Source organism: Papaver somniferum, chromosome 2 (assembly GCF_003573695.1).
Source record: "Papaver somniferum cultivar HN1 chromosome 2, ASM357369v1, whole genome shotgun sequence".
Lineage (NCBI taxonomy): Eukaryota > Viridiplantae > Streptophyta > Magnoliopsida > Ranunculales > Papaveraceae > Papaver > Papaver somniferum.
The window spans coordinates 140,893,207-140,919,257 of NC_039359.1; the positions used below are offsets into that span (position 1 = coordinate 140,893,207).

At 38.6% G+C, this 26,051-nt stretch overlaps 1 protein-coding gene across 1 annotated transcript; it reads left to right on the forward strand.

The window, feature by feature from the left end:
• Nucleotides 1-24,469: 24,469 nt before the first annotated feature.
• LOC113352091 (histidine--tRNA ligase, cytoplasmic-like) lies at nucleotides 24,470-25,682 on the forward strand. Its single transcript, XM_026595962.1, has 2 exons — nucleotides 24,470-24,853; nucleotides 24,951-25,682. Exons 1-2 carry the CDS (start codon nucleotides 24,470-24,472, stop codon nucleotides 25,680-25,682), a joined length of 1,116 nt encoding a protein of 371 aa, XP_026451747.1.
• Nucleotides 25,683-26,051: the final 369 nt, after the last annotated feature.

Consider the following 26,051-nt stretch of genomic DNA (forward strand, 5'->3'; position numbering starts at 1 on the left):
TTTTACGTTACTCTTTTGGAATTGATTTTGATTTATTTTGCTCATAAAATAGAACAAAAAAATCACAACTCTTTGAGAAAAGATATCGGTCAATAACACAAGTAGGAATTACCAATAGGTAATAATATAATGGACCTATTTAATGGCTGGTCCACCCATTAAGAAGCTATAACAGGAGGTCCACAGCTGTAAAGAAAAAAAGAATTTGGACCCAAATTTTTAATACCAGGACCTACACACATGCGAGTCTATTGTCGTACATTTTTAAAATACCCAAATTAGCCCTTTGTGTGATATAAGCATCGAACGTGTCAGTTTTTTCTAGATTTGTTTTTTTTCTTCTCTTTCCTCTCACTGCTACTACTGCAGGATTTTAATGAAATCAATTCATTTTCTTCATTCTCTCTCGTTTTTTGTATTAGGACAAAGTTTGGTGATGAAGATTTTTAGAAGGTCTTGATTGATTCAAGAACCCAAGATCGATTTTTTATATGGAACTTTTGGTAAGTTTATTTTCCTTATTAATCTTCTTCTTGTTATGTTTATTCGAAGGTTTCAAGATCTAATCATTAATTAGTGGATGTTTGATTATGTTTTTCGATTTCCATGCTTGATTAATCAAGTATTTGCTTCGTTTTCATGAAAATAATCCAGATCTAGATGAATAATTATGTTTTTTATTCATTTCGTTACTAGATCTGATCATACTAGTTTTCTTTTGTTGGTTTTAGGTTTGTTTTCAGTTGTTTTTCTGTATGAACCATCAGTACGTATATGTTGTACTGACAAAAAACTTAGTTAATTGTTTAGTTTTTGTTTAAATAATGATTTTTTTGTTGTTTAACCCAACAGTACATATATCGCATACTAAATAATTACGTTTTTTATTCATTATATTACTAGATCTGATTATACTAGTTTTCTTTTGTTGGTTTTAGGTTTTTTTTCAGTTGTTTTTGTGAATGAACCATCAGTACGTATATGATGTACTGACAAAAACCTAGTTAATTGTTTAGTTTTTGTTTAAATAATGCTTTTTTTTTGTTTGATCCAGCAGTACATATATCGCATACTGAAAATAAGATGCTTTTAATTTTTTTATTCATAGATTCATCACTTATTTTGATATTGTTATATTCATAGATTCCTTACTTATTTTGACATTCAGTTTATTTTTAGCTTATGAATCAACAGTACATATATTGAACACTGAAAAAGCTTCTTTGATTCTGTTTTATTCATAGATTAATTTTATTCACTTAAGTCGTATGATCTGATAATATATATATGGAATACCGAAATAAAACGATTTGGATTCTTCTTCTTTTTTGTCATGAAGTTGATTTAGATAGTGAATCAGCAGTACATATATTGAATACCGAAGAAACTGCTTTGATTATGTTTTATTCACAGATTTTATTCACTTAATTCGTATGATCTGGCAATACATAGATGGAATACTGAAGTAAAAATGTTTCTATTCTATTATTTTTTTGCATTGAGTTGATTTAGATAGTGAACCAGCAATACATATATGGATTACCGAAGTAACATGATTTTTTCTCATATATTAGTTGTGTAATATCTATTTTTTTGTCTATATATGTGCTTTGTGTGAGATTAGTATTAACTTGTTTTGTATTTTTTTTCGCAGGTTCGTTGTTGTTCTTTTTTTCCAGGAGTCGCGGTGGATTGTAATTCGATTGCTAATCTCAGGTTATTTTTGGAGGAAGTGGTCCAATGGGAGTGGAGCACTAGAGAGAACCTTTTTTTTTAACATGTAAACAGTGTAGCAGATATGTACTCAAATTATGTAAGCAGTGTAGCGGATATGTACTCGAATTTCATAAACAGTGTAGCAGATGTGTACTCGATATAATGAGCATGTAGACACACACGTTTGGTAGTCAGGGTATTGTGGTCATTTCCATGTTTTAATTAATTGTGGACCTTCAGATAAAAGAAAATTCTGGTTGGGCCCTACTATAAATAACTTTATGGGCTTAGGACCAAACAAGAAATTTTCCATAACACAAGGAGATAATAGTACATGTGGGTTATGTTAGGAAAACCGTGAGTTTTTTATTTTTGGGCCTTTTTCCCCATTGAGTGGGTTCCTAATATGGGACATATAGAATTTAGGAAAGAGTTTAGTTTCCTAGTTGGAGACTAATACTTGGTGACCAAGTTTGTATTCTCTATATATAGTGCTAGAATTGTAGAGTTGTAGATAATCCAACCTAAAAGAGTGGTAAATCCTTGTGCTTAGGATTTTGGTCTTATTGGTGGGAGGGTCGTGTGCTACCCTGAAGGTCAATATCCGTGTGAGAGAAAAACTTGTAGAGAGAGGATTTTGGTGTTCTAGTGTTTAGGGTTTAGGGCTTTGCCCTAAACCAAGTTTCTAGTGTTTCCATATTTCTCCTCTTTTACTAGCAACTGTGAAGACGGTGTAGAAGAGAAGACATAACGGTGATTTGAGGAATGGTTAGAGAGTTGGTTTATATTGTATCTTCAATGGTTTTCTCGGGTATGTCTTGTTAACTCTTGGGTCTTGTCTTGGGTTGCGGAAAGAGCATGTAATGGTCTTTGATTTAATGCAAGTTTTCTAGTGGTGTAGACCGTCGATGTAGCCAGTAAAGGTGAACCACGTATATCTTGTGTTGTGGTTGTGTGTGCTTCTTTATCTTCTGTCTCTCTTATTATTTCTCCCATGTTTGGTCCAAATCACCAATTGCCCTTTGTGATCCCGTGTTCCGCACGCTCGGGGTGCCAAATTTTCCCAACAATTGGTATCAGAGCCAAGGACGGGCTGATGTGATTGAACCTGTAATTGAACGATGGTTTATTGTTCGGGTGGAGAAATATTCTTTGAAGATAATGTTTCAACCGGTGTTTACACAAAGATGGGTTTGTGAAGTGATTTACAAATTGGAGGCTCAACTTGGTAGAAGTGTATGTTCTTCGTTTGGTTTTCATGATGTAGTATGGGATGCAGAATAGAACTGAATAAGGTGGAATACATATTTACTTCTTTAAGGTGTTAGTAACCATACACTATAAAGAATGGGTTACAAATTTTGAATAAAGGATGGGGTTGTGAAGTCTCATGTAGACGAAGGACCAGCAATTCTTCGAAGTTATGCACGAGATGATATAGATTTATATTTTTTAAGTCTATGTTAAAGTATTCTTGATGACTTGCATGTAATATCAAGAATGTGCCCGGTCTCGAAAGCATGTACCACACGATAATATGGGAATTCACACGGTATATATTCTAAGCGAGTATGTTGGGTGTGATGGTGGTAAAATTATGTCATATTAGTGATGGCTTTGAGAATCGCTTAAAGGATTAAGCCTGTTAATCACAGTGGAAATATCTTATGGTTTGTTTCAGATACACGGTAATCATGACATGTGCTGTAGTATGATATTGAAGCTAATTCTTTCTTTCTGGATTAGTGTTCAATATGTTGTTAGCTTACTGGTTAGGTGGAGCTAATGGTGATTCTTCTGGATGGTTCTCTTGTTGATCAATTGTGGAGTCTGTGCAAGGATTCAATGATACTAATTGAAGATTTTCATGGAGTTTGTGAAGCGTGGCCAGTTTCACAAGTGTTTTTCATAAAGAAGATGGTTTGAAGACTTTTATCAATGTCATGGTGTTTTTGATCAAAGAGATGGTTCTATGAAGATGGAAGTTCGGATTTGAGCTTCGAAAGTAATTCTATGGGAATACAGAGATGGTGAATAACTTTGGTGGAAGATGAAGGTAATTTCATGTGATCGTCTCATGCTTGAAAGTATGATCCGAGGTGGAGATTATTAGGAAAACCGTGAGTTTCCTATCTTTGGGCCCTTTTTCCCCATTGAGTGGGTTTCCTAATATAGGCCATATAGAATTTAGGAAAGAGTTTAGTTTCCTAGTTGGAGACTAATACTTGGTGACCAAGTTTGTATTCTCTATATATAGTGCTAGAATTGTAGAGTTGTAGATAATCCAACCTAAAAGAGTGGTAAATCCTTGTGCTTAGGATTTTGGTCTTATTGGTGGGAGGGTCGTGTGCTACCCTGAAGGTCAATATCCGTGTGAGAGGAAAACTTGTAGAGAGAGGATTTTGGTGTTCTAGTGTTTAGGGTTTAGGGCTTTTCCCTAAACCAAGTTTCTAGTGTTTCTATGTTTCTCCTCTTTTACTAGCAACTGTGAAGACGGTGTAGAAGAGAAGACATAACGGTGATTTGAGGAATGGTTAGAGAGTTGGTTTATATTGTATCTTCAATGGTGTTCTCGGGTATGTCTTGTTAACTCTTGGGTCTTGTCTTGGGTTGCGGAAAGAGCATGTAATGGTCTTTGATTTAATGCAAGTTTTCTGGTGGTGTTGACCGTCGATGTAGCCTGTAAAGGTGAACCACGTATATCTTGTGTTGTGGTTGTGTGTGCTTCTTTATCTTCTGTCTCTCTTATTATTTCTCCCATGTTTGGTCCAAATCACCAATTGCCCTTTGTGATCCCGTGTTCCGCTGCGCTCGGGGTGCCAAATTTTCCCAACAATTGGTATCAGAGCCAAGGACGGGCTGATGTGATTGAACCTGTAATTGAACGATGGTTTATTGTTCGGGTGGAGAAATATTCTTTGAAGATAATGTTTCAACCGGTGTTTACACAAAGATGGGTTTGTGAAGTGATTTACAAACTGGAGGCTCAACTTGGTAGAAGTGTCTGTTCTTCGTTTGGTTTTCATGATGTAGTATGGGATGCAGAATAGAACTGAATAAGGTGGAATACATATTTACTTCTTGAAGGTGTTAGTAACCATACACTATAAAGAATGGGTTACAAATTTTGAATAAAGGATGGGATTGTGAAGTCTCATGTAGAAGAAGGACCAGCAATTCTTCGAAGTTATGCACGAGATGATATAGATTTATATTTTTTAAGTCTATGTTAAAGTATTCTTGATGACTTGCATGTAATATCGAGAATGTGCCCGATCTCGAAAGCATGTACCACACGATAATATGGGCATTCACACGGTATATATTCTAAGCGAGTATGTTGGGTGTGATGGTGGTAAAATTATGTCATATTGGTGATGGCTTTGAGAATCGCTTAAAGGATTAAGCCTGTTAATCACAGTGGAAATATCTTATGTTTTGTTTCAGATACACGGTAATCATGACATGTGCTGTAGTATGATATTGAAGCTAATTCTTTCTTTCTGGATTAGTGTTCAATATGTTGTTAGCTTACTGGTTAGGTGGAGCTAATGGTGATTCTTCTGGATGGTTCTCTTGTTGATCAATGGTGGAGTCTGTGCAAGGATTCAATGATACTGATTAAAGATTTTCATGGAGTTTGTGAAGCGTGGCCAGTTTCACAAGTGTTTTTCATAAAGAAGATGGTTTGAAGACTTTTATCAATGTCATGGTGTTTTTGATCAAAGAGATGGTTCTATGAAGATGGAAGTTCGTATTTGAGCTTCGAAAGTAATTTTATGGGAATATAGAGATGGTGAATAACTTTGGTGGAAGATGAAGGTAATTTCCTGTGATCGTCTCATGCTTGAAAGTATGATCCGAGGTGGAGATTATTAGGAAAACCGTGAGTTTCCTATCTTTGGGCCCTTTTTTCCCATTGAGTGGGTTTCCTAATATAGGCCATATAGAATTTAGGAAAGAGTTTAGTTTCCTAGTTGGAGACTAATAATTGGTGACCAAGTTTGTATTCTCTATATATAGTGCTGGAATTATAGAGTTGTAGATAATCCAACCTAAAAGAGTTGTAAATCCTTGTGCTTAGGATTTTGGTGTTTTTGGTGGGAGGGTCGTGTGCTATCGTGAAGGTCAATATCCGTGTGAGAGAAAAACTTGTAGAGAGAGGATTTTGGTGTTCTAGTGTTTAGGGTTTAGGGATTTTCCCTAAACTAAGTTTCTAGTGTTTCCATGTTTCTCCTCTGTTACTAGCAACTGTGAAGACGGTGTAGAAGAGAAGACATAAGGGTGATTTGAGGAATTGTTAGAGATTTGGTTTATATGGTTTCTTCAATGGTGTTCTCGGGTATGTCTTGTTAACTCTTGGGTCTTGTCTTGGGTTGCGGAAAGAGCATGTAATGGTCTTTGATTTAATGCAAGTTTTATGGTGGTGTTGACCGTCGATGTAGCCTGTAAAGGTGAACCACGTATATATTGTGTTGTGGTTGTGTGTGCTTCTTTATCTTTTGTCTCTCTTATTATTTCTCCCATGTTTTCTCCAAATCACCAATTTCCCTTTGTGATCTCGTGTTCCGCTGCACTCGGGGTGCCAAATTTTCCTAACAATTGGTATCAGAGCCATGGACGGGCTGATGTGATTGAACCTGTAATTGGACGATGGTTTATTGTTCGGGTGGAGAAATATTCTTTGAAGATAATGTTTCAACCGGTGTTTACACAAAGATGGGTTTGTGAAGTGATTTACAAACTGGAGGTTCAACTTGGTAGAAGTGTATGTTCTTCGTTTGGTTTTCATGATGTTGAATGGGATGCAGAATAAAACTGAATAAGGTGGAATACATATTTACTTATTGAAGGTGTTAGTAATCATACACTATAAAGAATGGGTTACAAAGCTTGAAGAAAGGATGGGGTTGTGAAGTCTCATGTAGAAGAAGGACCAGCAATTCTTCGAAGTTATGCACGAGATGATATAGATTTATATTCTTTAAGTCTATGTTAAAGTATTATTGATGACTTGCATGTAATATCAAGAATGTGCCCGATCTCGAAAGCATGTACCACACAATAATATGGGAATTCACACGGTATATATTCTAAGCGAGTATGTTGGGTGTGATGGTGGTAAAATTATGTCAGATTGGTGATGGCTTTGAGAATCGCTTGAAGGATTAAGCCTGTTAATCATAGTGGAAATATCTTATGGTTTGTTTCCGATACACGGTAATCATGACATGTGTTGTAGTATGATATTGAAGCTAATTTATTCTTTCTGGATTAGTGTTCAATACGTTGTTAGCTTACTGGTTAGGTGGAGCTAATGGTGATTCTTCTGGATGGTTCTCTTGTTGATCAATGGTGGAGTCTGTGCAAGGATTCAATGATACTAATTGAAGATTTTCATGGAGTTTGTGAAGCGTGGCTAGTTTCACAAGTGTTTTTCATAAAGAAGATGGTTTGAAGACTTTTATCAATGTCATGGTGTTTTTGATCAAAGAGATGGTTCTATGAAGATGGAAGTTCGGGTTTGAGCTTCGAAAGTAATTCTACGGGAATATGGAGATGGTGAATAACTTTGGTGGAAGATGAAGGTAATTTGTTGTGATCGTCTCATGCTTGAAAGTATGATCCGAGGTGGAGATTATTAGGAAAACCGTGAGTTTCCTATCTTTGGACCCCTTTTCCCCATTGAGTGGGTTTCCTAATATGGGCCATATAGAATTTAGGAAAGAGTTTAGTTTCCTAGTTGGAGACTAATACTTGGTGACCAAGTTTGTATTCTCTATATATAGTGCTAGAATTGTAGAGTTGTAGATAATCCAACCTAAAAGAGTGGTAAATCCTTGTGCTTAGGATTTTGGTCTTTTTGGTGGGAGGGTCATGTGCTACCATGAAGGTCAATATCCGTGTGAGAGAAAAACTTGTAGAGAGAGGATTTTGGTATTCTAGTGTTTAGGGTTCAGGACTTTTCCCTGAACCAAGTTTCTAGTGTTTCCATGTTTCTCCTCTGTTACTAGCAACTGTGAAGACGGTGTAGAAGAGAAGACATAAGGGTGATTTGAGAAATGGTTAGAGAGTTGGTTTATATGGTTTCTTCAATGGTGTTCTCGGGTATGTCTTGTTAACTCTTGGGTCTTGTCTTGGGTTGCGGAAAGAGCATGTAATGGTCTTTGATTTAATGCAAGTTTTCTAGTGGTGTTGACCGTCGATGTAGCCTGTAAAGGTGAACCACGTATATCTTGCGTTGTGGTTGTGTGTGCTTCTTTATCTTCTGTCTCTCTTATTATTTCTCCCATGTATGCTCCAAATCACCAATTGCCCTTTGTGATCCCGTGATCCGCTGCACTCGGGGTGCCAAATTTTCCCAACAATTGGTATCAGAGCCAAGGACGGGCTGATGTGATTGAACCTGTAATTGAACGATGGTTTATTGTTCGGGTGGAGAAATATTCTTTGAAGATAATGTTTCAACCGGTGTTTACACAAAGATGGGTTTGTGAAGTGATTTACAAACTGGAGGTTTAACTTGGTAGAAGTGTATGTTCTTCGTTTGGTTTTCATGATGTAGTATGGGATGCAGAATAGAACTGAATAAGGTGGAATACATATTTACTTATTGAAGGTGTTAGTAACCATACACTATAAAGAATGGGTTAAAAATCTTGAAGAAAGGATGGGGTTGTGAAGTCTCATGTAGAAGAAGGACCAGCAATTCTTCGAAATAATGCACGAGATGATGCAGATTTAGATTTTTTAAGTCTATGTTAAAGTATTCTTGATGACTTGCATGTAATATCAAGAATGTGCCCGATCTCGAAAGCATGTACCACACAATAATATTGGAATTCACACAGTTTATATTCTAAGCGAGTATGTTGGTTGTGATGTTGGTAAACTTATGCCAGATTGGTGATGGCTTTGAGAATCGCTTAAAGGATTGAGCATGTTAATCACAGTGGAAATATCTTATGGTTTGTTTCAGATACACGGTAATCATGACATGTGCTGTAGTATGATATTGAAGCTAATTCTTTCTTTCTGGATTAGTGTTCAATATGTTGTTAGCTTACTGGTTAGGTGGAGCTAATGGTGATTCTTCTGGATGGTTCTCTTGTTGATCAATGGTGGAGTATGTGCAAGGATTCAATGATATTGATTGAAGATTTTCATGGAGTTTGTGAAGCGTGGCCAGTTTCACAAGTGTTTTTCATAAAGAAGATGGTTTGAAGACTTTTATCAATGTCATGGTGTTTTTGATCAAAGAGATGGTTCTATGAAGATGGAAGTTCGGATTTGAGCTTCGAAAGTAATTCTACGGGAATATAGAGATGGTGAATAACTTTGGTGGAAGATGAAGGTAATTTCCTGTGATCGTCTCATGCTTGAAAGTATGATCCGAGGTGGAGATTATTAGGAAAACCGTGAGTTTCCTATCTTTGGACCCTTTTTCCCCATTGAGTGGGTTTCCTAATATGGGCCATATAGAATTTAGGAAAGTGTTTAGTTTCCTAGTTGAAGACTAATACTTGGTGACCAAGTTTGTATTCTCTATATATAGTGCTAGAATTGTAGAGTTGTAGATAATCCAACCTAAAAGAGTGGTAAATCCTTGTGCTTAGGATTTTGGTGTTTTTGGTGGGAGGGTCGTGTGCTACCGTGAAGGTCAATATCCGTGTGAGAAAAAAACTTGTACAGAGAGGATTTTGGTGTTCTAGTGTTTAGGGTTTAGGGCTTTGCCCTAAACCAAGTTTCTAGTGTTTCCATGTTTCTCCTCTGTTACTAGCAACTGTGAAGACGGTGTAGAGAGAAGACATAAGGGTGATTTGAGGAATGGTTAGAGAGTTGGTTTATATGGTTTATTCAATGGTGTTCTCGGGTATGTCTTGTTAACTCTTGGGTCTTGTCTTGGGTTGCGGAAAGAGCATGTAATGGTCTTTGATTTAATGCAAGTTTTCTGGTGGTGTTGACCGTCGATGTAGCATGTAAAGGTGAACCACGTATATCTTGTGTTGTGGTTGTGTGTGCTTCTTTATCTTCTGTCTCTCTTATTATTTCTCCCATGTTTGGTCCAAATCACCAATTGCCCTTTGTGATCCCGTGTTCCGCTGCACTCGGGGTGCCAAATTCTCCCAACAATTGGTATCAGAGCCAAGGACGGGCTGATGTGATTGAACCTGTAATTGAACGATGGTTTATTTTTCGGGTGGAGAAATATTTTTTGAAGATAATGTTACAACCGGTGTTTACACAAAGATGGGTTTGTGAAGTGATTTACAAACTGGAGGTTCAACTTGGTAGAAGTGTATGTTCTTCGTTTGGTTTTCATGATGTAGTATGGGATGCAGAATAGAACTGAATAAGGTGGAATACATATTTACTTCTTGAAGGTTTTAGTAATCATATACTATAAAGAATGGGTTACAAAGCTTGAAGAAAGGGTGGGGTTGTGAAGTCTCATGTAGAAGAATGACCAGCAATTCTTCGAAGTAATGCACGAGATGATATAGATTTATATTTTTTAAGTCTATGTTAAAGTATTCTTGATGACTTGCATGTAATATCAAGAATGATCCCGATATCGAAAGCATGTGTCACACAATAATATGGGTATTCACACGGTATATATTCTAAGCAAGTATGTTGGGTGTGATGGTGGTAAAATTATGTCAGATTGGTGATGGCTTTGAGAATTGCTTAAAGGATTAAGCCTGTTAATCACAGTGGAAATATCTTATGGTTTGTTTCAGATACACGGTAATCATGACATGTGTTGTAGTATGACATTGAAGATAATTCTTTCTTTCTGAATTAGTGTTCAATATGTTGTTAGCTTACTGGTTAGGTGGAGCTAATGGTAATTCTTCTAGATGGTTATCTTGTTGATCAATGGTGGAGTCTGTGCAAGGATTCAATGATACTGATTGAAGATTTTCATGGAGTTTGTGAAGCGTGGCCAGTTTCAGAAGTGTTTTTCATAAAGGAGATGTTTTGAAGACTTTTATCAATGTCATGGTGTTTTTGATCAAAGAGATGGTTCTATGAAGATGGAAGTTCGGATTTGAGCTTCGAAAGTAATTCTACGGGAATATAGAGATGGTGAATAACTTTGGTGGAAGATGAAGGTAATTTCCTGTGATCGTCTCATGCTTGAAAGTATGATCCGAGGTGGAGATTATTAGGAAAACCGTGAGTTTCCTATCTTTGGACCCCTTTTCCCCATTGAGTGGGTTTCCTAATATGGGCCATATAGAATTTATTAAAGAGTTTAGTTTAATAGTTGGAGACTAATACTTGGTGACCAAGTTTGTATTCTCTATATATAGTGCTAGAATTGTAGAGTTGTAGATAATCCAACCTAAAAGAGTGGTAAATCCTTGTGCTTAGGATTTTGGTGTTTTTGGTTGGAGGGTCGTGTGCTACCATGAAGGTCAATATCCGTTTGAGAGAAAAACTTGTAGAGAGAGGATTTTGGTGTTCTAGTGTTTAGGGTTTAGGGATTTGCCCTAAACCAAGTTTCTAGTGTTTCCATGTTTCTCCTCTGTTACTAGCAACTCTGAAGACGGTGTAGAGAGAAGACATAAGGGTGATTTGAGGAATGGTTAGAGAGTTGGTTTATATGGTTTATTCAATGGTGTTCTCGGGTATGTCTTGTTAACTCTTGGGTCTTGTCTTGGGTTGCGGAAAGAGCATGTAATGGTCTTTGATTTAATGCAAGTTTTCTGGTGGTGTTGACCGTCGATGTAGCCTGTAAAGGTGAACCACGTATATCTTGTGTTGTGGTTGTGTGTGCTTCTTTATCTTCTGTCTCTCTTATTATTTCTCCCATGTTTGGTCCAAATCACCAATTGCCCTTTGTGATCCCGTGTTCCGCTGCACTCGGGGTGCCAAATTCTCCCAACAATTGGTATCAGAGCCAAGGACGGGCTGATGTGATTGAACCTGTAATTGAACGATGGTTTATCTTTCGGGTGGAGAAATATTTTTTGAAGATAATGTTACAACCGGTGTTTACACAAAGATGGGTTTGTGAAGTGATTTACAAACTGGAGGTTCAACTTGGTTGAAGTGTATGTTTTTCGTTTGGTTTTCATGATGTAGTATGGGATACAGAATAGAACTGAATAAGGTGGAATACATATTTACTTCTTGAAGGTTTTAGTAATCATATACTATAAAGAATGGGTTACAAAGCTTGAAGAAAGGGTGGGGTTGTGAAGTCTCATGTAGAAGAATGACCAGCAATTCTTCGAAGTAATGCACGAGATGATATAGATTTATATTTTTTAAGTCTATGTTAAAGTATTCTTGATGACTTGCATGTAATATCAAGAATGATCCCGATATCGAAAGCATGTGTCACACAATAATATGGGTATTCACACGGTATATATTCTAAGCAAGTATGTTGGGTGTGATGGTGGTAAAATTATGTCAGATTGGTGATGGCTTTGAGAATTGCTTAAAGGATTAAGCCTGTTAATCACAGTGGAAATATCTTATGGTTTGTTTCAGATACACGGTAATCATGACATGTGTTGTAGTATGACATTGAAGATAATTCTTTCTTTCTGAATTAGTGTTCAATATGTTGTTAGCTTACTGGTTAGGTGGAGCTAATGGTAATTCTTCTAGATGGTTATCTTGTTGATCAATGGTGGAGTCTGTGCAAGGATTCAATGATACTGATTGAAGATTTTCATGGAGTTTGTGAAGCGTGGCCAGTTTCAGAAGTGTTTTTCATAAAGGAGATGTTTTGAAGACTTTTATCAATGTCATGGTGTTTTTGATCAAAGAGATGGTTCTATGAAGATGGAAGTTCGGATTTGAGCTTCGAAAGTAATTCTACGGGAATATAGAGATGGTGAATAACTTTGGTGGAAGATGAAGGTAATTTCCTGTGATCGTCTCATGCTTGAAAGTATGATCCGAGGTGGAGATTATTAGGAAAACCGTGAGTTTCCTATCTTTGGACCCCTTTTCCCCATTGAGTGGGTTTCCTAATATGGGCCATATAGAATTTATTAAAGAGTTTAGTTTAATAGTTGGAGACTAATACTTGGTGACCAAGTTTGTATTCTCTATATATAGTGCTAGAATTGTAGAGTTGTAGATAATCCAACCTAAAAGAGTGGTAAATCCTTGTGCTTAGGATTTTGGTGTTTTTGGTTGGAGGGTCGTGTGCTACCATGAAGGTCAATATCCGTTTGAGAGAAAAACTTGTAGAGAGAGGATTTTGGTGTTCTAGTGTTTAGGGTTTAGGGATTTGCCCTAAACCAAGTTTCTAGTGTTTCCATGTTTCTCCTCTGTTACTAGCAACTCTGAAGACGGTGTAGAGAGAAGACATAAGGGTGATTTGAGGAATGGTTAGAGAGTTGGTTTATATGGTTTATTCAATGGTGTTCTCGGGTATGTCTTGTTAACTCTTGGGTCTTGTCTTGGGTTGCGGAAAGAGCATGTAATGGTCTTTGATTTAATGCAAGTTTTCTGGTGGTGTTGACCGTCGATGTAGCCTGTAAAGGTGAACCACGTATATCTTGTGTTGTGGTTGTGTGTGCTTCTTTATCTTCTGTCTCTCTTATTATTTCTCCCATGTTTGGTCCAAATCACCAATTGCCCTTTGTGATCCCGTGTTCCGCTGCACTCGGGGTGCCAAATTCTCCCAACAATTGGTATCAGAGCCAAGGACGGGCTGATGTGATTGAACCTGTAATTGAACGATGGTTTATCTTTCGGGTGGAGAAATATTTTTTGAAGATAATGTTACAACCGGTGTTTACACAAAGATGGGTTTGTGAAGTGATTTACAAACTGGAGGTTTAACTTGGTTGAAGTGTATGTTTTTCGTTTGGTTTTCATGATGTAGTATGGGATACAGAATAGAACTGAATAAGGTGGAATACATATTTACTTCTTGAAGGTTTTAGTAATCATATACTATAAAGAATGGGTTACAAAGCTTGAAGAAAGGGTGGGGTTGTGAAGTCTCATGTAGAAGAATGACCAGCAATTCTTCGAAGTAATGCACGAGATGATATAGATTTATATTTTTTAAGTCTATGTTAAAGTATTCTTGATGACTTGCATGTAATACCAAGAATGATCCCGATATCGAAAGCATGTGTCACACAATAATATGGGTATTCACACGGTATATATTCTAAGCAAGTATGTTGGGTGTGATGGTGGTAAAATTATGTCAGATTGGTGATGGCTTTGAGAATTGCTTAAAGGATTAAGCCTGTTAATCACAGTGGAAATATCTTATGGTTTGTTTCAGATACACGGTAATCATGACATGTGTTGTAGTATGACATTGAAGATAATTCTTTCTTTCTGAATTAGTGTTCAATATGTTGTTAGCTTACTGGTTAGGTGGAGCTAATGGTAATTCTTCTAGATGGTTATCTTGTTGATCAATGGTGGAGTCTGTGCAAGGATTCAATGATACTGATTGAAGATTTTCATGGAGTTTGTGAAGCGTGGCCAGTTTCAGAAGTGTTTTTCATAAAGGAGATGTTTTGAAGACTTTTATCAATGTCATGGTGTTTTTGATCAAAGAGATGGTTCTATGAAGATGGAAGTTCGGATTTGAGCTTCGAAAGTAATTCTACGGGAATATAGAGATGGTGAATAACTTTGGTGGAAGATGAAGGTAATTTCCTGTGATCGTCTCATGCTTGAAAGTATGATCCGAGGTGGAGATTATTAGGAAAACCGTGAGTTTCCTATCTTTGGACCCCTTTTCCCCATTGAGTGGGTTTCCTAATATGGGCCATATAGAATTTATTAAAGAGTTTAGTTTAATAGTTGGAGACTAATACTTGGTGACCAAGTTTGTATTCTCTATATATAGTGCTAGAATTGTAGAGTTGTAGATAATCCAACCTAAAAGAGTGGTAAATCCTTGTGCTTAGGATTTTGGTGTTTTTGGTTGGAGGGTCGTGTGCTACCATGAAGGTCAATATCTGTTTGAGAGAAAAACTTGTAGAGAGAGGATTTTGGTGTTCTAGTGTTTAGGGTTTAGGGATTTTCCCTAAACCAAGTTTCTAGTGTTTCCATGTTTCTCCTCTGTTACTAGCAACTCTGAAGACGGTGTAGAGAGAAGACATAAGGGTGATTTGAGGAATGGTTAGAGAGTTGGTTTATATGGTTTATTCAATGGTGTTCTCGGGTATGTCTTGTTAACTCTTGGGTCTTGTCTTGGGTTGCGGAAAGAGCATGTAATGGTCTTTGATTTAATGCAAGTTTTCTGGTGGTGTTGACCGTCGATGTAGCCTGTAAAGGTGAACCACGTATATCTTGTGTTGTGGTTGTGTGTGCTTCTTTATCTTCTGTCTCTCTTATTATTTCTCCCATGTTTGGTCCAAATCACCAATTGCCCTTTGTGATCCCGTGTTCCGCTGCACTCGGGGTGCCAAATTCTCCCAACAATTGGTATCAGAGCCAAGGACGGGCTGATGTGATTGAACCTGTAATTGAACGATGGTTTATTTTTCGGGTGGAGAAATATTTTTTGAAGATAATGTTACAACCGGTGTTTACACAAAGATGGGTTTGTGAAGTGATTTACAAACTGGAGGTTCAACTTGGTTGAAGTGTATGTTCTTCGTTTGGTTTTCATGATGTAGTATGGGATGCAGAATAGAACTGAATAAGGTGGAATACATATTTACTTCTTGAAGGTTTTAGTAATCATATACTATAAAGAATGGGTTACAAAGCTTGAAGAAAGGGTGGGGTTGTGAAGTCTCATGTAGAAGAATGACCAGCAATTCTTCGAAGTAATGCACGAGATGATATAGATTTATATTTTTTAAGTCTATGTTAAAGTATTCTTGATGACTTGCATGTAATATCAAGAATGATCCCGATATCGAAAGCATGTGTCACACAATAATATGGGTATTCACACAGTATATATTCTAAGCAAGTATGTTGGGTGTGATGGTGGTAAAATTATGTCAGATTGGTGATGGCTTTGAGAATTGCTTAAAGGATTAAGCCTGTTAATCACAGTGGAAATATCTTATGGTTTGTTTCAGATACACGGTAATCATGACATGTGTTGTAGTATGACATTGAAGATAATTCTTTCTTTCTGAATTAGTGTTCAATATGTTGTTAGCTTACTGGTTAGGTGGAGCTAATGGTAATTCTTCTAGATGGTTATCTTGTTGATCAATGGTGGAGTCTGTGCAAGGATTCAATGACACTGATTGAAGATTTTCATGGAGTTTGTGAAGCGTGGCCAGTTTCAGAAGTGTTTTTCATAAAGGAGATGGTTTGAAGACTTTTATCAATGTCATGGTGTTTTTGATCAAAGAGATGGTTCTATGAAGATGGAAGTTCGGATTTGAGCTTCGAAAGTAATTCTACGGGAATATAGAGATGGTGAATAACTTTGGTGGAAGATGAAGGTAATTTCCTGTGATCGTCTCATGCTTGAAAGTATGATCCGAGGTGGAGATTATTAGGAAAACCGTGAGTTTCCTATCTTTGGACCCCTTTTCCCCATTGAGTGGGTTTCCTAATATGGGCCATATAGAATTTATTAAAGAGTTTAGTTTAATAGTTGGAGACTAATACTTGGTGACCAAGTTTGTATTCTCTATATATAGTGCTAGAATTGTAGAGTTGTAGATAATCCAACCTAAAAGAGTGGTAAATCCTTGTGCTTAGGATTTTGGTGTTTTTGGTTGGAGGGTCGTGTGCTACCATGAAGGTCAATATCCGTGTGAGAGAAAAACTTGTAGAGAGAGGATTTTGGTGTTCTAGTGTTTAGGGTTTAGGGATTTGCCCTAAACCAAGTTTCTAGTGTTTCCATGTTTCTCCTCTGTTACTAGCAACTCTGAAGACGGTGTAGAAGAGAAGACATAAGGGTGATTTTAGGAATGGTTTGAGAGTTGGTTTATATGGTTTCTTCAATGGTGCTCTCGGGTATGTTGTTAACTCTTGGGTCTTGTCTTGGGTTGCGTAAAGAGCATGTAATGGTCTTTGATGTAGCCTGTAAAGGTGAACCACGTATATCTTGTGTTGTTGTTGTGTGTTCTTCTTTATATTTTGTCTCTCTTATTATTTCTCCCATGTTTGGTCCGAATCACCAATTGCCCTTTGTGATCCCGTGTTCCGCTGCACTCGGGGTACCAAATTTTTCCAACAATTGGTATCAGAGCCAAGGACGGGCTGATGTGATTGAACCTATAATTGAACGATGGTTTATTTTTCGGGTGGAGAAATATTTTTTGAAGATAATGTTTCAACCGGTGTTTACACAAAGATGGGTTTGTGATGTAGTGCAAGATATGGCAGAATCCTACTTGGAAGGAAGGGATCGACGAAAGAATATCCGTTAAATATTTTCCTATTTGTTATTTTTGTTAGGAAATAAGAGATATCTTGCTAGTATTGGCATGATATTATATTTAGTAGGATTTCCTCTTTATTAGCATTAATCATAAAAGATATTGGCATATCCCATAAGGCCTATATATGGCCACGTTTGTAAGGAAGATCGGCAGATTTTTGAGAAAAGAAAACTCTTCCTTTGAGAAGTTTATTCATTGTGTGATTTCTAGTACTAACATTCTACACCATTTGGTATTCAGAAACTGGGTATCGATCCTTCCAACATGGTTCGTGGTAGAGGTCAGGGTGGTCCTCGCGAGGCTTTAGTTGAGGAGGTAATGGAGAGAACGAGATACGATGAACTATCACGCACGGTTGAGCAGCTCGCCGGTCAGGTAGCAACCCTGTTACAACGACATGAGCGCCGTCATCCTCCTATTGATGAGTCCAATTCATCTGATGACGATGACGATAATGATACTGATAACCCTTTTGTTGGGCGTGAGCGTGAATCTAGGAGTTGGGAATCATCATTCCGCATCGAAATTCCTGAGTTTCATGGTAGCGGGTTGACACCAGAGGATTGTATCGACTGGTTTTCTACTGTGGAGGAAGTTCTGGAATTTAAGAGGGTTCCTGATGATCGAGTGGTTCCGCTTGTGGCTACACGCTTTCGGGGTAGGGCTGCTGTTTGGTGGCGTCAACTGAAAGCTTCCCGGATTCAAAAAGGTAAAACTCCTATTTCTTCCTGGGCAAGGCTTGAAAAGTGTATGCGTTCAGCCTTTTTGCCATTTAACTATACCAGAGAACTGTATATTCGTTTACAAAACCTTCGTCAGGGTTTTCGTTCCATTGATGAATATACAAAAGAGTTCTATGATTTGGTCACTCGGTCAGGTATTACAGACACCGATGATCAGCTTGTCTCCCGCTATATAGGTGGTCTACGTGAGACTTTCCAAGACACACTAAATATGTTTGATTATTTTTCTGTGTCTGAGGTTCACCAACGAGCTCTGCGTTTGGAAAAACAATTATCCCGTAAGTCAATTAGAGCAGCTGTTGGCCGTCCTACTATTACTCCTTCACAGATTGCTTCCGCTCAACAGAATGTTAGTACGTCTCAAAGGCCTGGTCCTAAATGCTACCGTTGTGGTGATCCTGGTCACTTGGCAAACGATTGTCGTAAGGCTGGTCGACCTGGCAAAGCTTTACTTGTAGAGCCGACTGCTGCTGATGATGTCTTTGCTGATGCGGAGGAGACATCAACTGAGTTCGATGAAGTATTTCTGCCAGGAGACCAAGGTGACTGCTTGATGATTTCTCGACCATCGTTCCTGACGCCGAAGGTTGACACTGATGAGTCATGGCTCAGAAAGAACATCTTCCAGACAACGTGCACCATAGAAGGAAAAGTCTGTCGAATGATCATTGACTCAGGCAGCTGTGAGAACGTGGTGTCTGAAGAGGCTGTGAGAAAACTCAAGTTATCGACAGAGAAACATCCTAGTCCGTACTCTCTTCACTGGCTGAGTAAAGGTTCGGAGGTAACTATTTCCAAACGTTGTCTTGTGAAGTTTTCCATTGGTTCTGTATACGAGGATGCTTTGTGGTGTGATGTCGTGGTTATGGATGCTTGTCATCTGCTATTGGGACGACCTTGGCAATACGACAGGGAGGTAATTCACAATGGTAAACTAAACACATATTCATTCTTGTTCAAATCGACTCGCGTCACGTTAGTACCTGCCAAGGAAACTGTGCACAAACCACTCTCTAATCTGGCTTCCAATTTTCTGTCTTGGCGTACGTTTGAGACCGAGATGATGGATGAGGGTATTGTGTTCATCCTGTGTGGCCTTTCTCTTGCATCTGCGTCGACTGTGGCGGTTCCGTCATGTATCCAGGGAGTATTATCGGACTTTGCAGACATTTTTCCCGTTGACCTTCCGGATGGGTTGCCTCCATCTCGAGCTATTCAGCACCGGATAGACTTAGTACCAGGATCGGTTCTCCCTAATCGAGCTCATTACCGTATGAGCCCAAGAGAACACGAGGAACTACAACGTCAGGTAGGGGAGTTGTTAGCCAAGGGTCTCATCAGGGAGAGTCTTAGTCCTTGTGCAGTTCCGGCGTTACTCATTCCTAAGAAGGACGGTTCATGGCGCATGTGTGTGGACAGTCGTGCTATTAATAAGATTACGGTGAAGTATCGTTTTCCCATCCCTCGTCTGGATGATATCCTGGACCAGCTTCATGGTGCTACGATTTTTAGCAAATTGGATTTGCGTAGTGGCTACCATCAGATTCGTATACGGCCTGGAGATGAGTGGAAGACCGCTTTTAAAACTAGGGAAGGACTTTATGAATGGTTGGTGATGCCGTTTGGTCTCTCCAATGCTCCGAGTACGTTTATGCGTGTCATGAATGAAGTATTAAAACCATTCTTGGGTAAGTTTGTGGTCGTTTATTTCGATGACATTTTGGTTTATAGTACTAACTTGGATCTGCACTTGCGTCATCTTCGTGAGGTCTTGGTAGTCTTACGCCAGCAAAATTTCTTTGCCGCTACAAAGAAGTGTGTCTTCGGTACAGATCGCATTTTGTTTCTTGGATACGTCATATCCAAGGATGGTATTTCCGTGGATGAATCGAAGGTTGTTGCTGTGCGTACTTGGCCTTGTCCGCAAACAATCCATGAGGCCAGGAGTTTTCATGGGTTCGCATCCTTTTATAGAAGGTTTATTCCCCACTTTAGCACTATTGCAGCAGCAATCACCGATTGCATGAAGAATGGCAAGTTTTCTTGGACAGATGCAGCTACAGCAAGCTTCATCTTACTGAAGGAGAAGCTTTGTTCTGCCCCTATACTGTCGTTACCAAATTTTTCTTTACCATTTGAGGTTCATACAGACGCCTCTAAGGTTGGTATAGGTGCAGTCCTCAGCCAATCCAGTAAACCGATCGCATTTTTTAGTGAGAAATTAAATGGAGCTAAGCGTAATTACAGCACGTATGAACTAGAGTTTTATGCCATCATCCAAACCCTTAAGCACTGGCGTCATTATTTGATTCATTCTGAATTTGTGTTGTTTACTGACCATGATGCTCTCAAGCACATCGGCAATCAAGACAAGATGAATGCACGACAAGTTAAATGGGCTAATTATCTACAAGATTTCACATTTGTCCTCAAACACAAGGCTGGAACTCAGAACCGTGTGGCTGATGGTCTCAGTCGTCGACGAAGTCTGCTAACGTCACTACGGACGGAGGTCTTGGGTTTGGAATCGTTTGCTGATTTATACAAGACTGACCCCTATTTTGGTTCAATTCTGGACGCTGTGCATGCTGGCAACAGTACCCAGTTCTCGCTGTTGGATGGTTTTCTCTTCAAGGGAACTCGACTTTGCATTCCTGACTGTAGCTGGCGTTTACGTATCATTCAAGAACTGCATAACGAGGGTCACTTTGGTCGTGACAAGACCTTCCAGTTGGTTTCAACATCATACTTTTGGCCGCGCTTGTTTAAAGAGGTACAACGTTTCGTTTCTCGTTGTCATATCTGTCAGGTATCTAAAGGTTCTACGACAAATGCTGGTCTTTATATGCCATTACCAATTCCGTCTAAGCCTTGGACTGATATTAGTATGGACTTTGTTGTGGGTTTGCCTCGCACTCAACATGGGATGGATTCTATTTTTGTCGTCGTTGACAGATTTTCCAAAATGGCGCACTTTATAGCTTGCAAAAAAACTACGGATGCAGTTCATGTGGCATTTTTGTTTTTTCAACACGTGTATCGTCTTCATGGTCTCCCAGAGTCCATTGTATCGGACCGTGATTCTAAATTTCTTAGTCATTTCTGGAGGTCTCTTTGGAAATTATTGCGTACGGAGTTGAAATTCAGCAGTGCTTATCACCCTCAAACGGATGGGCAGACAGAGGTTGTTAACCGATCTCTTGGGAACATACTTCGCAGCCTGGTGGGTTCTCACACTAAACAATGGGACAGGCATTTGTTTCAAGCAGAATTTGCCTTCAACAGAGCCATTCATAAGAGCACCGGGTTTAGCCCTTTCCAAGTGGTCTGTGGATTTAATCCGCGTTCACCCCTTGATCTTGCGCCTGTGCCAGATTTGCAACGAGTGCATGCCACTGCTGATGAGTTGGTGCATCACTTACAGCAGATACATGCCGAAGCTGCTCAAAACTTGGTGGCGTCCTCTACGAAGTACAAAACGGCTGCCGATAAGCATCGTCGTCACGTTGAATTTGAGGTAGGTGATTTCGTTTGGGCTGTACTTATTAAGGAACGTTTCTCTACGGGCACATACAACAAATTGGGTCCTCGCAAGATTGGTCCTTTTGAAATTATTGAGAAGATCAATCCTAATGCTTACCGTTTGCGACTTCCCAGTCATATTCATACTGCTGATGTGTTCAATGTCCGTCATCTCATTCCCTACCACGGCGACTTGTCTGATGATGATTTTTCTACCCTGCCTAATTCGGGGGCGAATTTCCTCTTTCCCGGGGAGAATGATGTAGTGCAAGATATGGCAGAATCCTACTTGGAAGGAAGGGATCGACGAAAGAATATCCGTTAAATATTTTCCTATTTGTTATTTTTGTTAGGAAATAAGAGATATCTTGCTAGTATTGGCATGATATTATATTTAGTAGGATTTCCTCTTTATTAGCATTAATCATAAAAGATATTGGCATATCCCATAAGGCCTATATATGGCCACGTTTGTAAGGAAGATCGGCAGATTTTTGAGAAAAGAAAACTCTTCCTTTGAGAAGTTTATTCATTGTGTGATTTCTAGTACTAACATTCTACACCAGTTTGTGAAGTGATTTACAAACTGGAGGTTCAACTTGGTGGAAGTGTATGTTCTTCGTTTGGTTCATGATGTAGTATCGGATGCATAATAGAAATGAATAAGGTGGAATACATATTTACTTCTTGAAGGTGTTAGTAATCATACACTATAAAGAATGTGTTACAAAGCTTGAAGAAAGGATGGGGTTGTGAAGTCTCATGTAGAAGAAGGACCAGCAATTCGTCGAAGTAATGCACGAGATGATATAGATTTATATTTTTTAAGTCTATGTTAAAGTATTCTTGATGACTTGCATGTAATATCAAGAATGTACCCGATCTCGAAACCATGTGTCACACAGTAATATGGGCATTCACACGGTATATATATTCTAAGCAAGGATGTTGGGTGTGATGGTGGTAAAATTATGTCAGATTGGTGATGGCTTTGAGAATCCCTTAAAGGATTAAGCCTGTTAATCACAGTGGAAATATCTTATGGTTTGTTTCAGATACACGGTAATCATGACATGTGTTGTAGTATGACATTGAAGCTAATTCTTTCTTTCTTGATTAGTGTTCAATATGTTGTTAGCTTACTGGTTAGGTGGACCTAATGGTGATTCTTCTGGATGGTTCTCTTGTTGATCAATAGTGGAGTCTGTGCAAGGATTCAATGATACTGATTGAATATTTTCATGGAGTTTGTGAAGCGTGGCCAGTTTCACAAGTGTTTTTCATAAAGAAGATGGTTTGAAGACTTTTATCAATGTCATGGTGTTTTTGATCAAAGAGATGGTTCTATGAAGATGGAAGTTCGGATTTGAGCTTCGAAAGTAATTCTACGGGAATATAGAGATGGTGAATAACTTTTGTGGAAGATGAAGGTAATTTCCTGTGATCGTCTCATGCTTGGAAGTATGATCCAAGGTGGAGATTATTAGTAAAACCGTGAGTTTCCTATCTTTGGACCCTTTTTCCCCATTGAGTGGGTTTCCTAATATGGGCCATATAGAATTTAGTAAAGAGTTTAGTTTCCTAGTTGAAGACTAATACTTGGTGACCAAGTTTGTATTCTCTATATATAGTGCTAGAATTGTAGAGTTGTAGATAATCCAACCTAAAAGAGTGGTAAATCCTTGTGCTTAGGATTTTGGTGTTTTTGGTGGGAGGGTCGTGTGCTACCGTGAAGGTCAATATCCGTGTGAGAAAAAAACTTGTACAGAGAGGATTTTGGTGTTATAGTGTTTAGGGTTTAGGGCTTTGCCCTAAACCAAATTTCTAGTGTTTCCATGTTTCTCCTCTGTTACTAGCAACTGTGAAGACGGTGTAGAAGAGAAGACATAAGGGTGATTTGAGGAATGGTTAGAGAGTTGGTTTATATGGTTTATTCAATGGTGTTCTCGGGTATGTCTTGTTAACTCTTGGGTCTTGTCATGGGTTTCGGTAATAGCATGTAATGGTCTTTGATTTAATGTATGTTTTCTGGTTGTGTTGACCGTCGATGTAGCCCGTAAAGGTGAACCACGTATATCTTGTGTTGTGGTTGTGTGTGCTTCTTTATCTTCTGTCTCTCTTATTATTTCTCCCATGTTTGGTCCAAATCACCAATTGCCCTTTGTGATCCCGTGTTCCGTTGCACTCGGGGTGCCAAATTTTCCCAACAATTGATATCAGAGCCAAGGACGGGCTGATGTGATTGAACCTGTAATTGAACGATGGTTTATTGTTCGGGTGGAGAAATATTTTTTGAAGATAATGTTTCAACCGGTGTTTACACAAAGATGGGTTTGTGAAGTGATTTACAAACTGGAGGTTCAACTTGGTAGAAGTGTATGTTCTTCGTTTGGTTTTCATGATGTAGTATGGGATGCAGAATAGAACTGAATAAGGTGGAATACATATTTACTTCTTGAAGGTGTTAGTAATCATACACTATAAAGAATTGGTTACAAAGCTTGAAGAAAGGATGGGGTTGTGAAGTCTCATGTAGAAGAAGGACCAGCAATTCTTCGAAATAATGCACGAGATGATACAGATTTAGATTTTTTAAGTCTATGTTAAAGTATTCTTGATGACTTGCATGTAATATCAAGAAAGTGCCCGATTTCGAAAGCATGTGTCACACAATAATATGGGCATTCACACGGTATATATTCTAAGCGAGTATGTTGGGTGTGATAGTGGTAAAATTATGTCAGATTGGTGATGGCTTTGAGAATCGCCTAAAGGATTAAGCCTTTTAATCACATTGGAAATATCTTATGGTTTGTTTCAGATACATGGTAATCATGACATGTGTTGTAGTATGACATTGAAGCTAATTCTTTCTTTCTGGATTAGAGTTCAATATGTTGTTAGCTTACTGGTTAGGTGGAGCTAATGGTAATTCTTCTGGATGGTTCTCTTGTTGATCAATGGTGGAGTCTGTGCAAGGATTCAATGATACTGATTGAAGATTTTCATGGAGTTTGTGAAGCGTGGCCAGTTTCACAAGTGTTTTTCATAAAGAAGATGGTTTGAAGACTTTTATCAATGCCATGGTGTTTTTTCATAAAGAAGATGGTTTGAAGACTTTTAGCTATGAATGGCATCTCTTCGTTCAAAAGTTACCAGATTGGTAAGGTGTATCGAAGGGACAACCCAACCGAGGGTCGATACCGGGAGTTCTACCAGTGTGACTTTGATATTGCTGGTCAATATTGCAAAATGGTGCCGGATTTTGAGGTTGTTAAAGTTTTGACCGAGCTGTTGGATGAATTAAACATTGGGAGTTATGAGATAAAACTGAATCACAGAAAGTTGCTAGACGGAATGTTGGAAATTTGTGGAGTTCCGCCTGAAAAATTTAGAACAATATGCTCCAGCATAGATAAATTAGACAAGCTAGAGTTTGAGAAAATCAAGAAGGAAATGGTTGAAGAGAAGGGCTTAACTGCTGAACTTGCAGATAAGATTGGCGCTCTTGTAAAGAAACGTGGACCTCCTTTGGAGTTGCTGTCTGAGCTGAAACAGCAGGGCAGCCAATTCCTAGAAAATAATGGGATCTAGTCTTGCATTGAAGGAGTTGGAGATTCTATTCCAAGCACTAGAAAGATCAAAATGTATAGATAGAGTGGTTTTTGACTCGAGTCTTGCTAGAGGTCTTGACTATTATACCGGGGTAATATTTGAAGCTGTTTCTAAAGGCACTATAAAGGATGGGGGTTCAATTGGAGCTGGAGGGCGCTACGACAATCTTATAGGAACGTTTAGTGGGAGGCAAGTCCTAGCAGTTGGTGTTAGCCTAGCTATTGAGAGAGTTTTTAATATCATGGAGAAGCTCGACAAGGAACGTAACCAGTCGGTTCGGGCCACAGAAACACAAGTCTTGGTTAGTATACTTGGAGAGGATCTGGGGCTAGCTGCTGAGTTGGTGAGTGAACTCTGGGGTGCTAAAATAAAAGCAGAATACTTGGTGAACAAAAGATTTGAAAAGCATATCAAGAGTGCCATGGAGTCTAGGATTCCGTTCATGGTAATCGTTGGTGAACAAAAAAACACTAGAGGCGTCGTTAGAATTGAAGACGTAGAAGCCAACACAGAGGAGGTGGTTAGAATTAAAGACGTAGAAGCCAACACAGAGGAGGTGGTTAGAATTAAAGACGTAGAAGCCAACACAGAGGAGGTGGTTTCGAGGAATGCTGTTGTCGAGAACCTGCAGAGACGTTTGAACCTTGTACCCTCGGCCGCCCCCTTCACCCTTGTCGAGTATCTTAGGGATATTTTTAATTTCTTTTTCGGTCTCTTTAGATAATTGCGGATTGTATGTTTTGTATTATTGTCATTCACGTGGTTGTACGTGGTACAATGTCAAAGACAAAGTATTATTGTCGGGATTTTATGGGCGAGCACTGGGCATAACCCAAAACTTCAATTGGCTTCAGAAATTTATTTTTCGTACAACCAATATTTCAAAGTCAATATGTACTAAAGAATATAAATGTTCATCTGTTTTTCGTCCACATTTCTCCACTCTGGCTTGAAAGACTGTTCTAGACCCTCGTAGCTTAACTAAAAGATCAGTATTCTCACATGTGAAACATTATTATTATTGTATTGCATTAGAAATGAGTGTGGGCAACATTTCCGCTAGTTAAGACAATTGACTTAGTACATGGATATG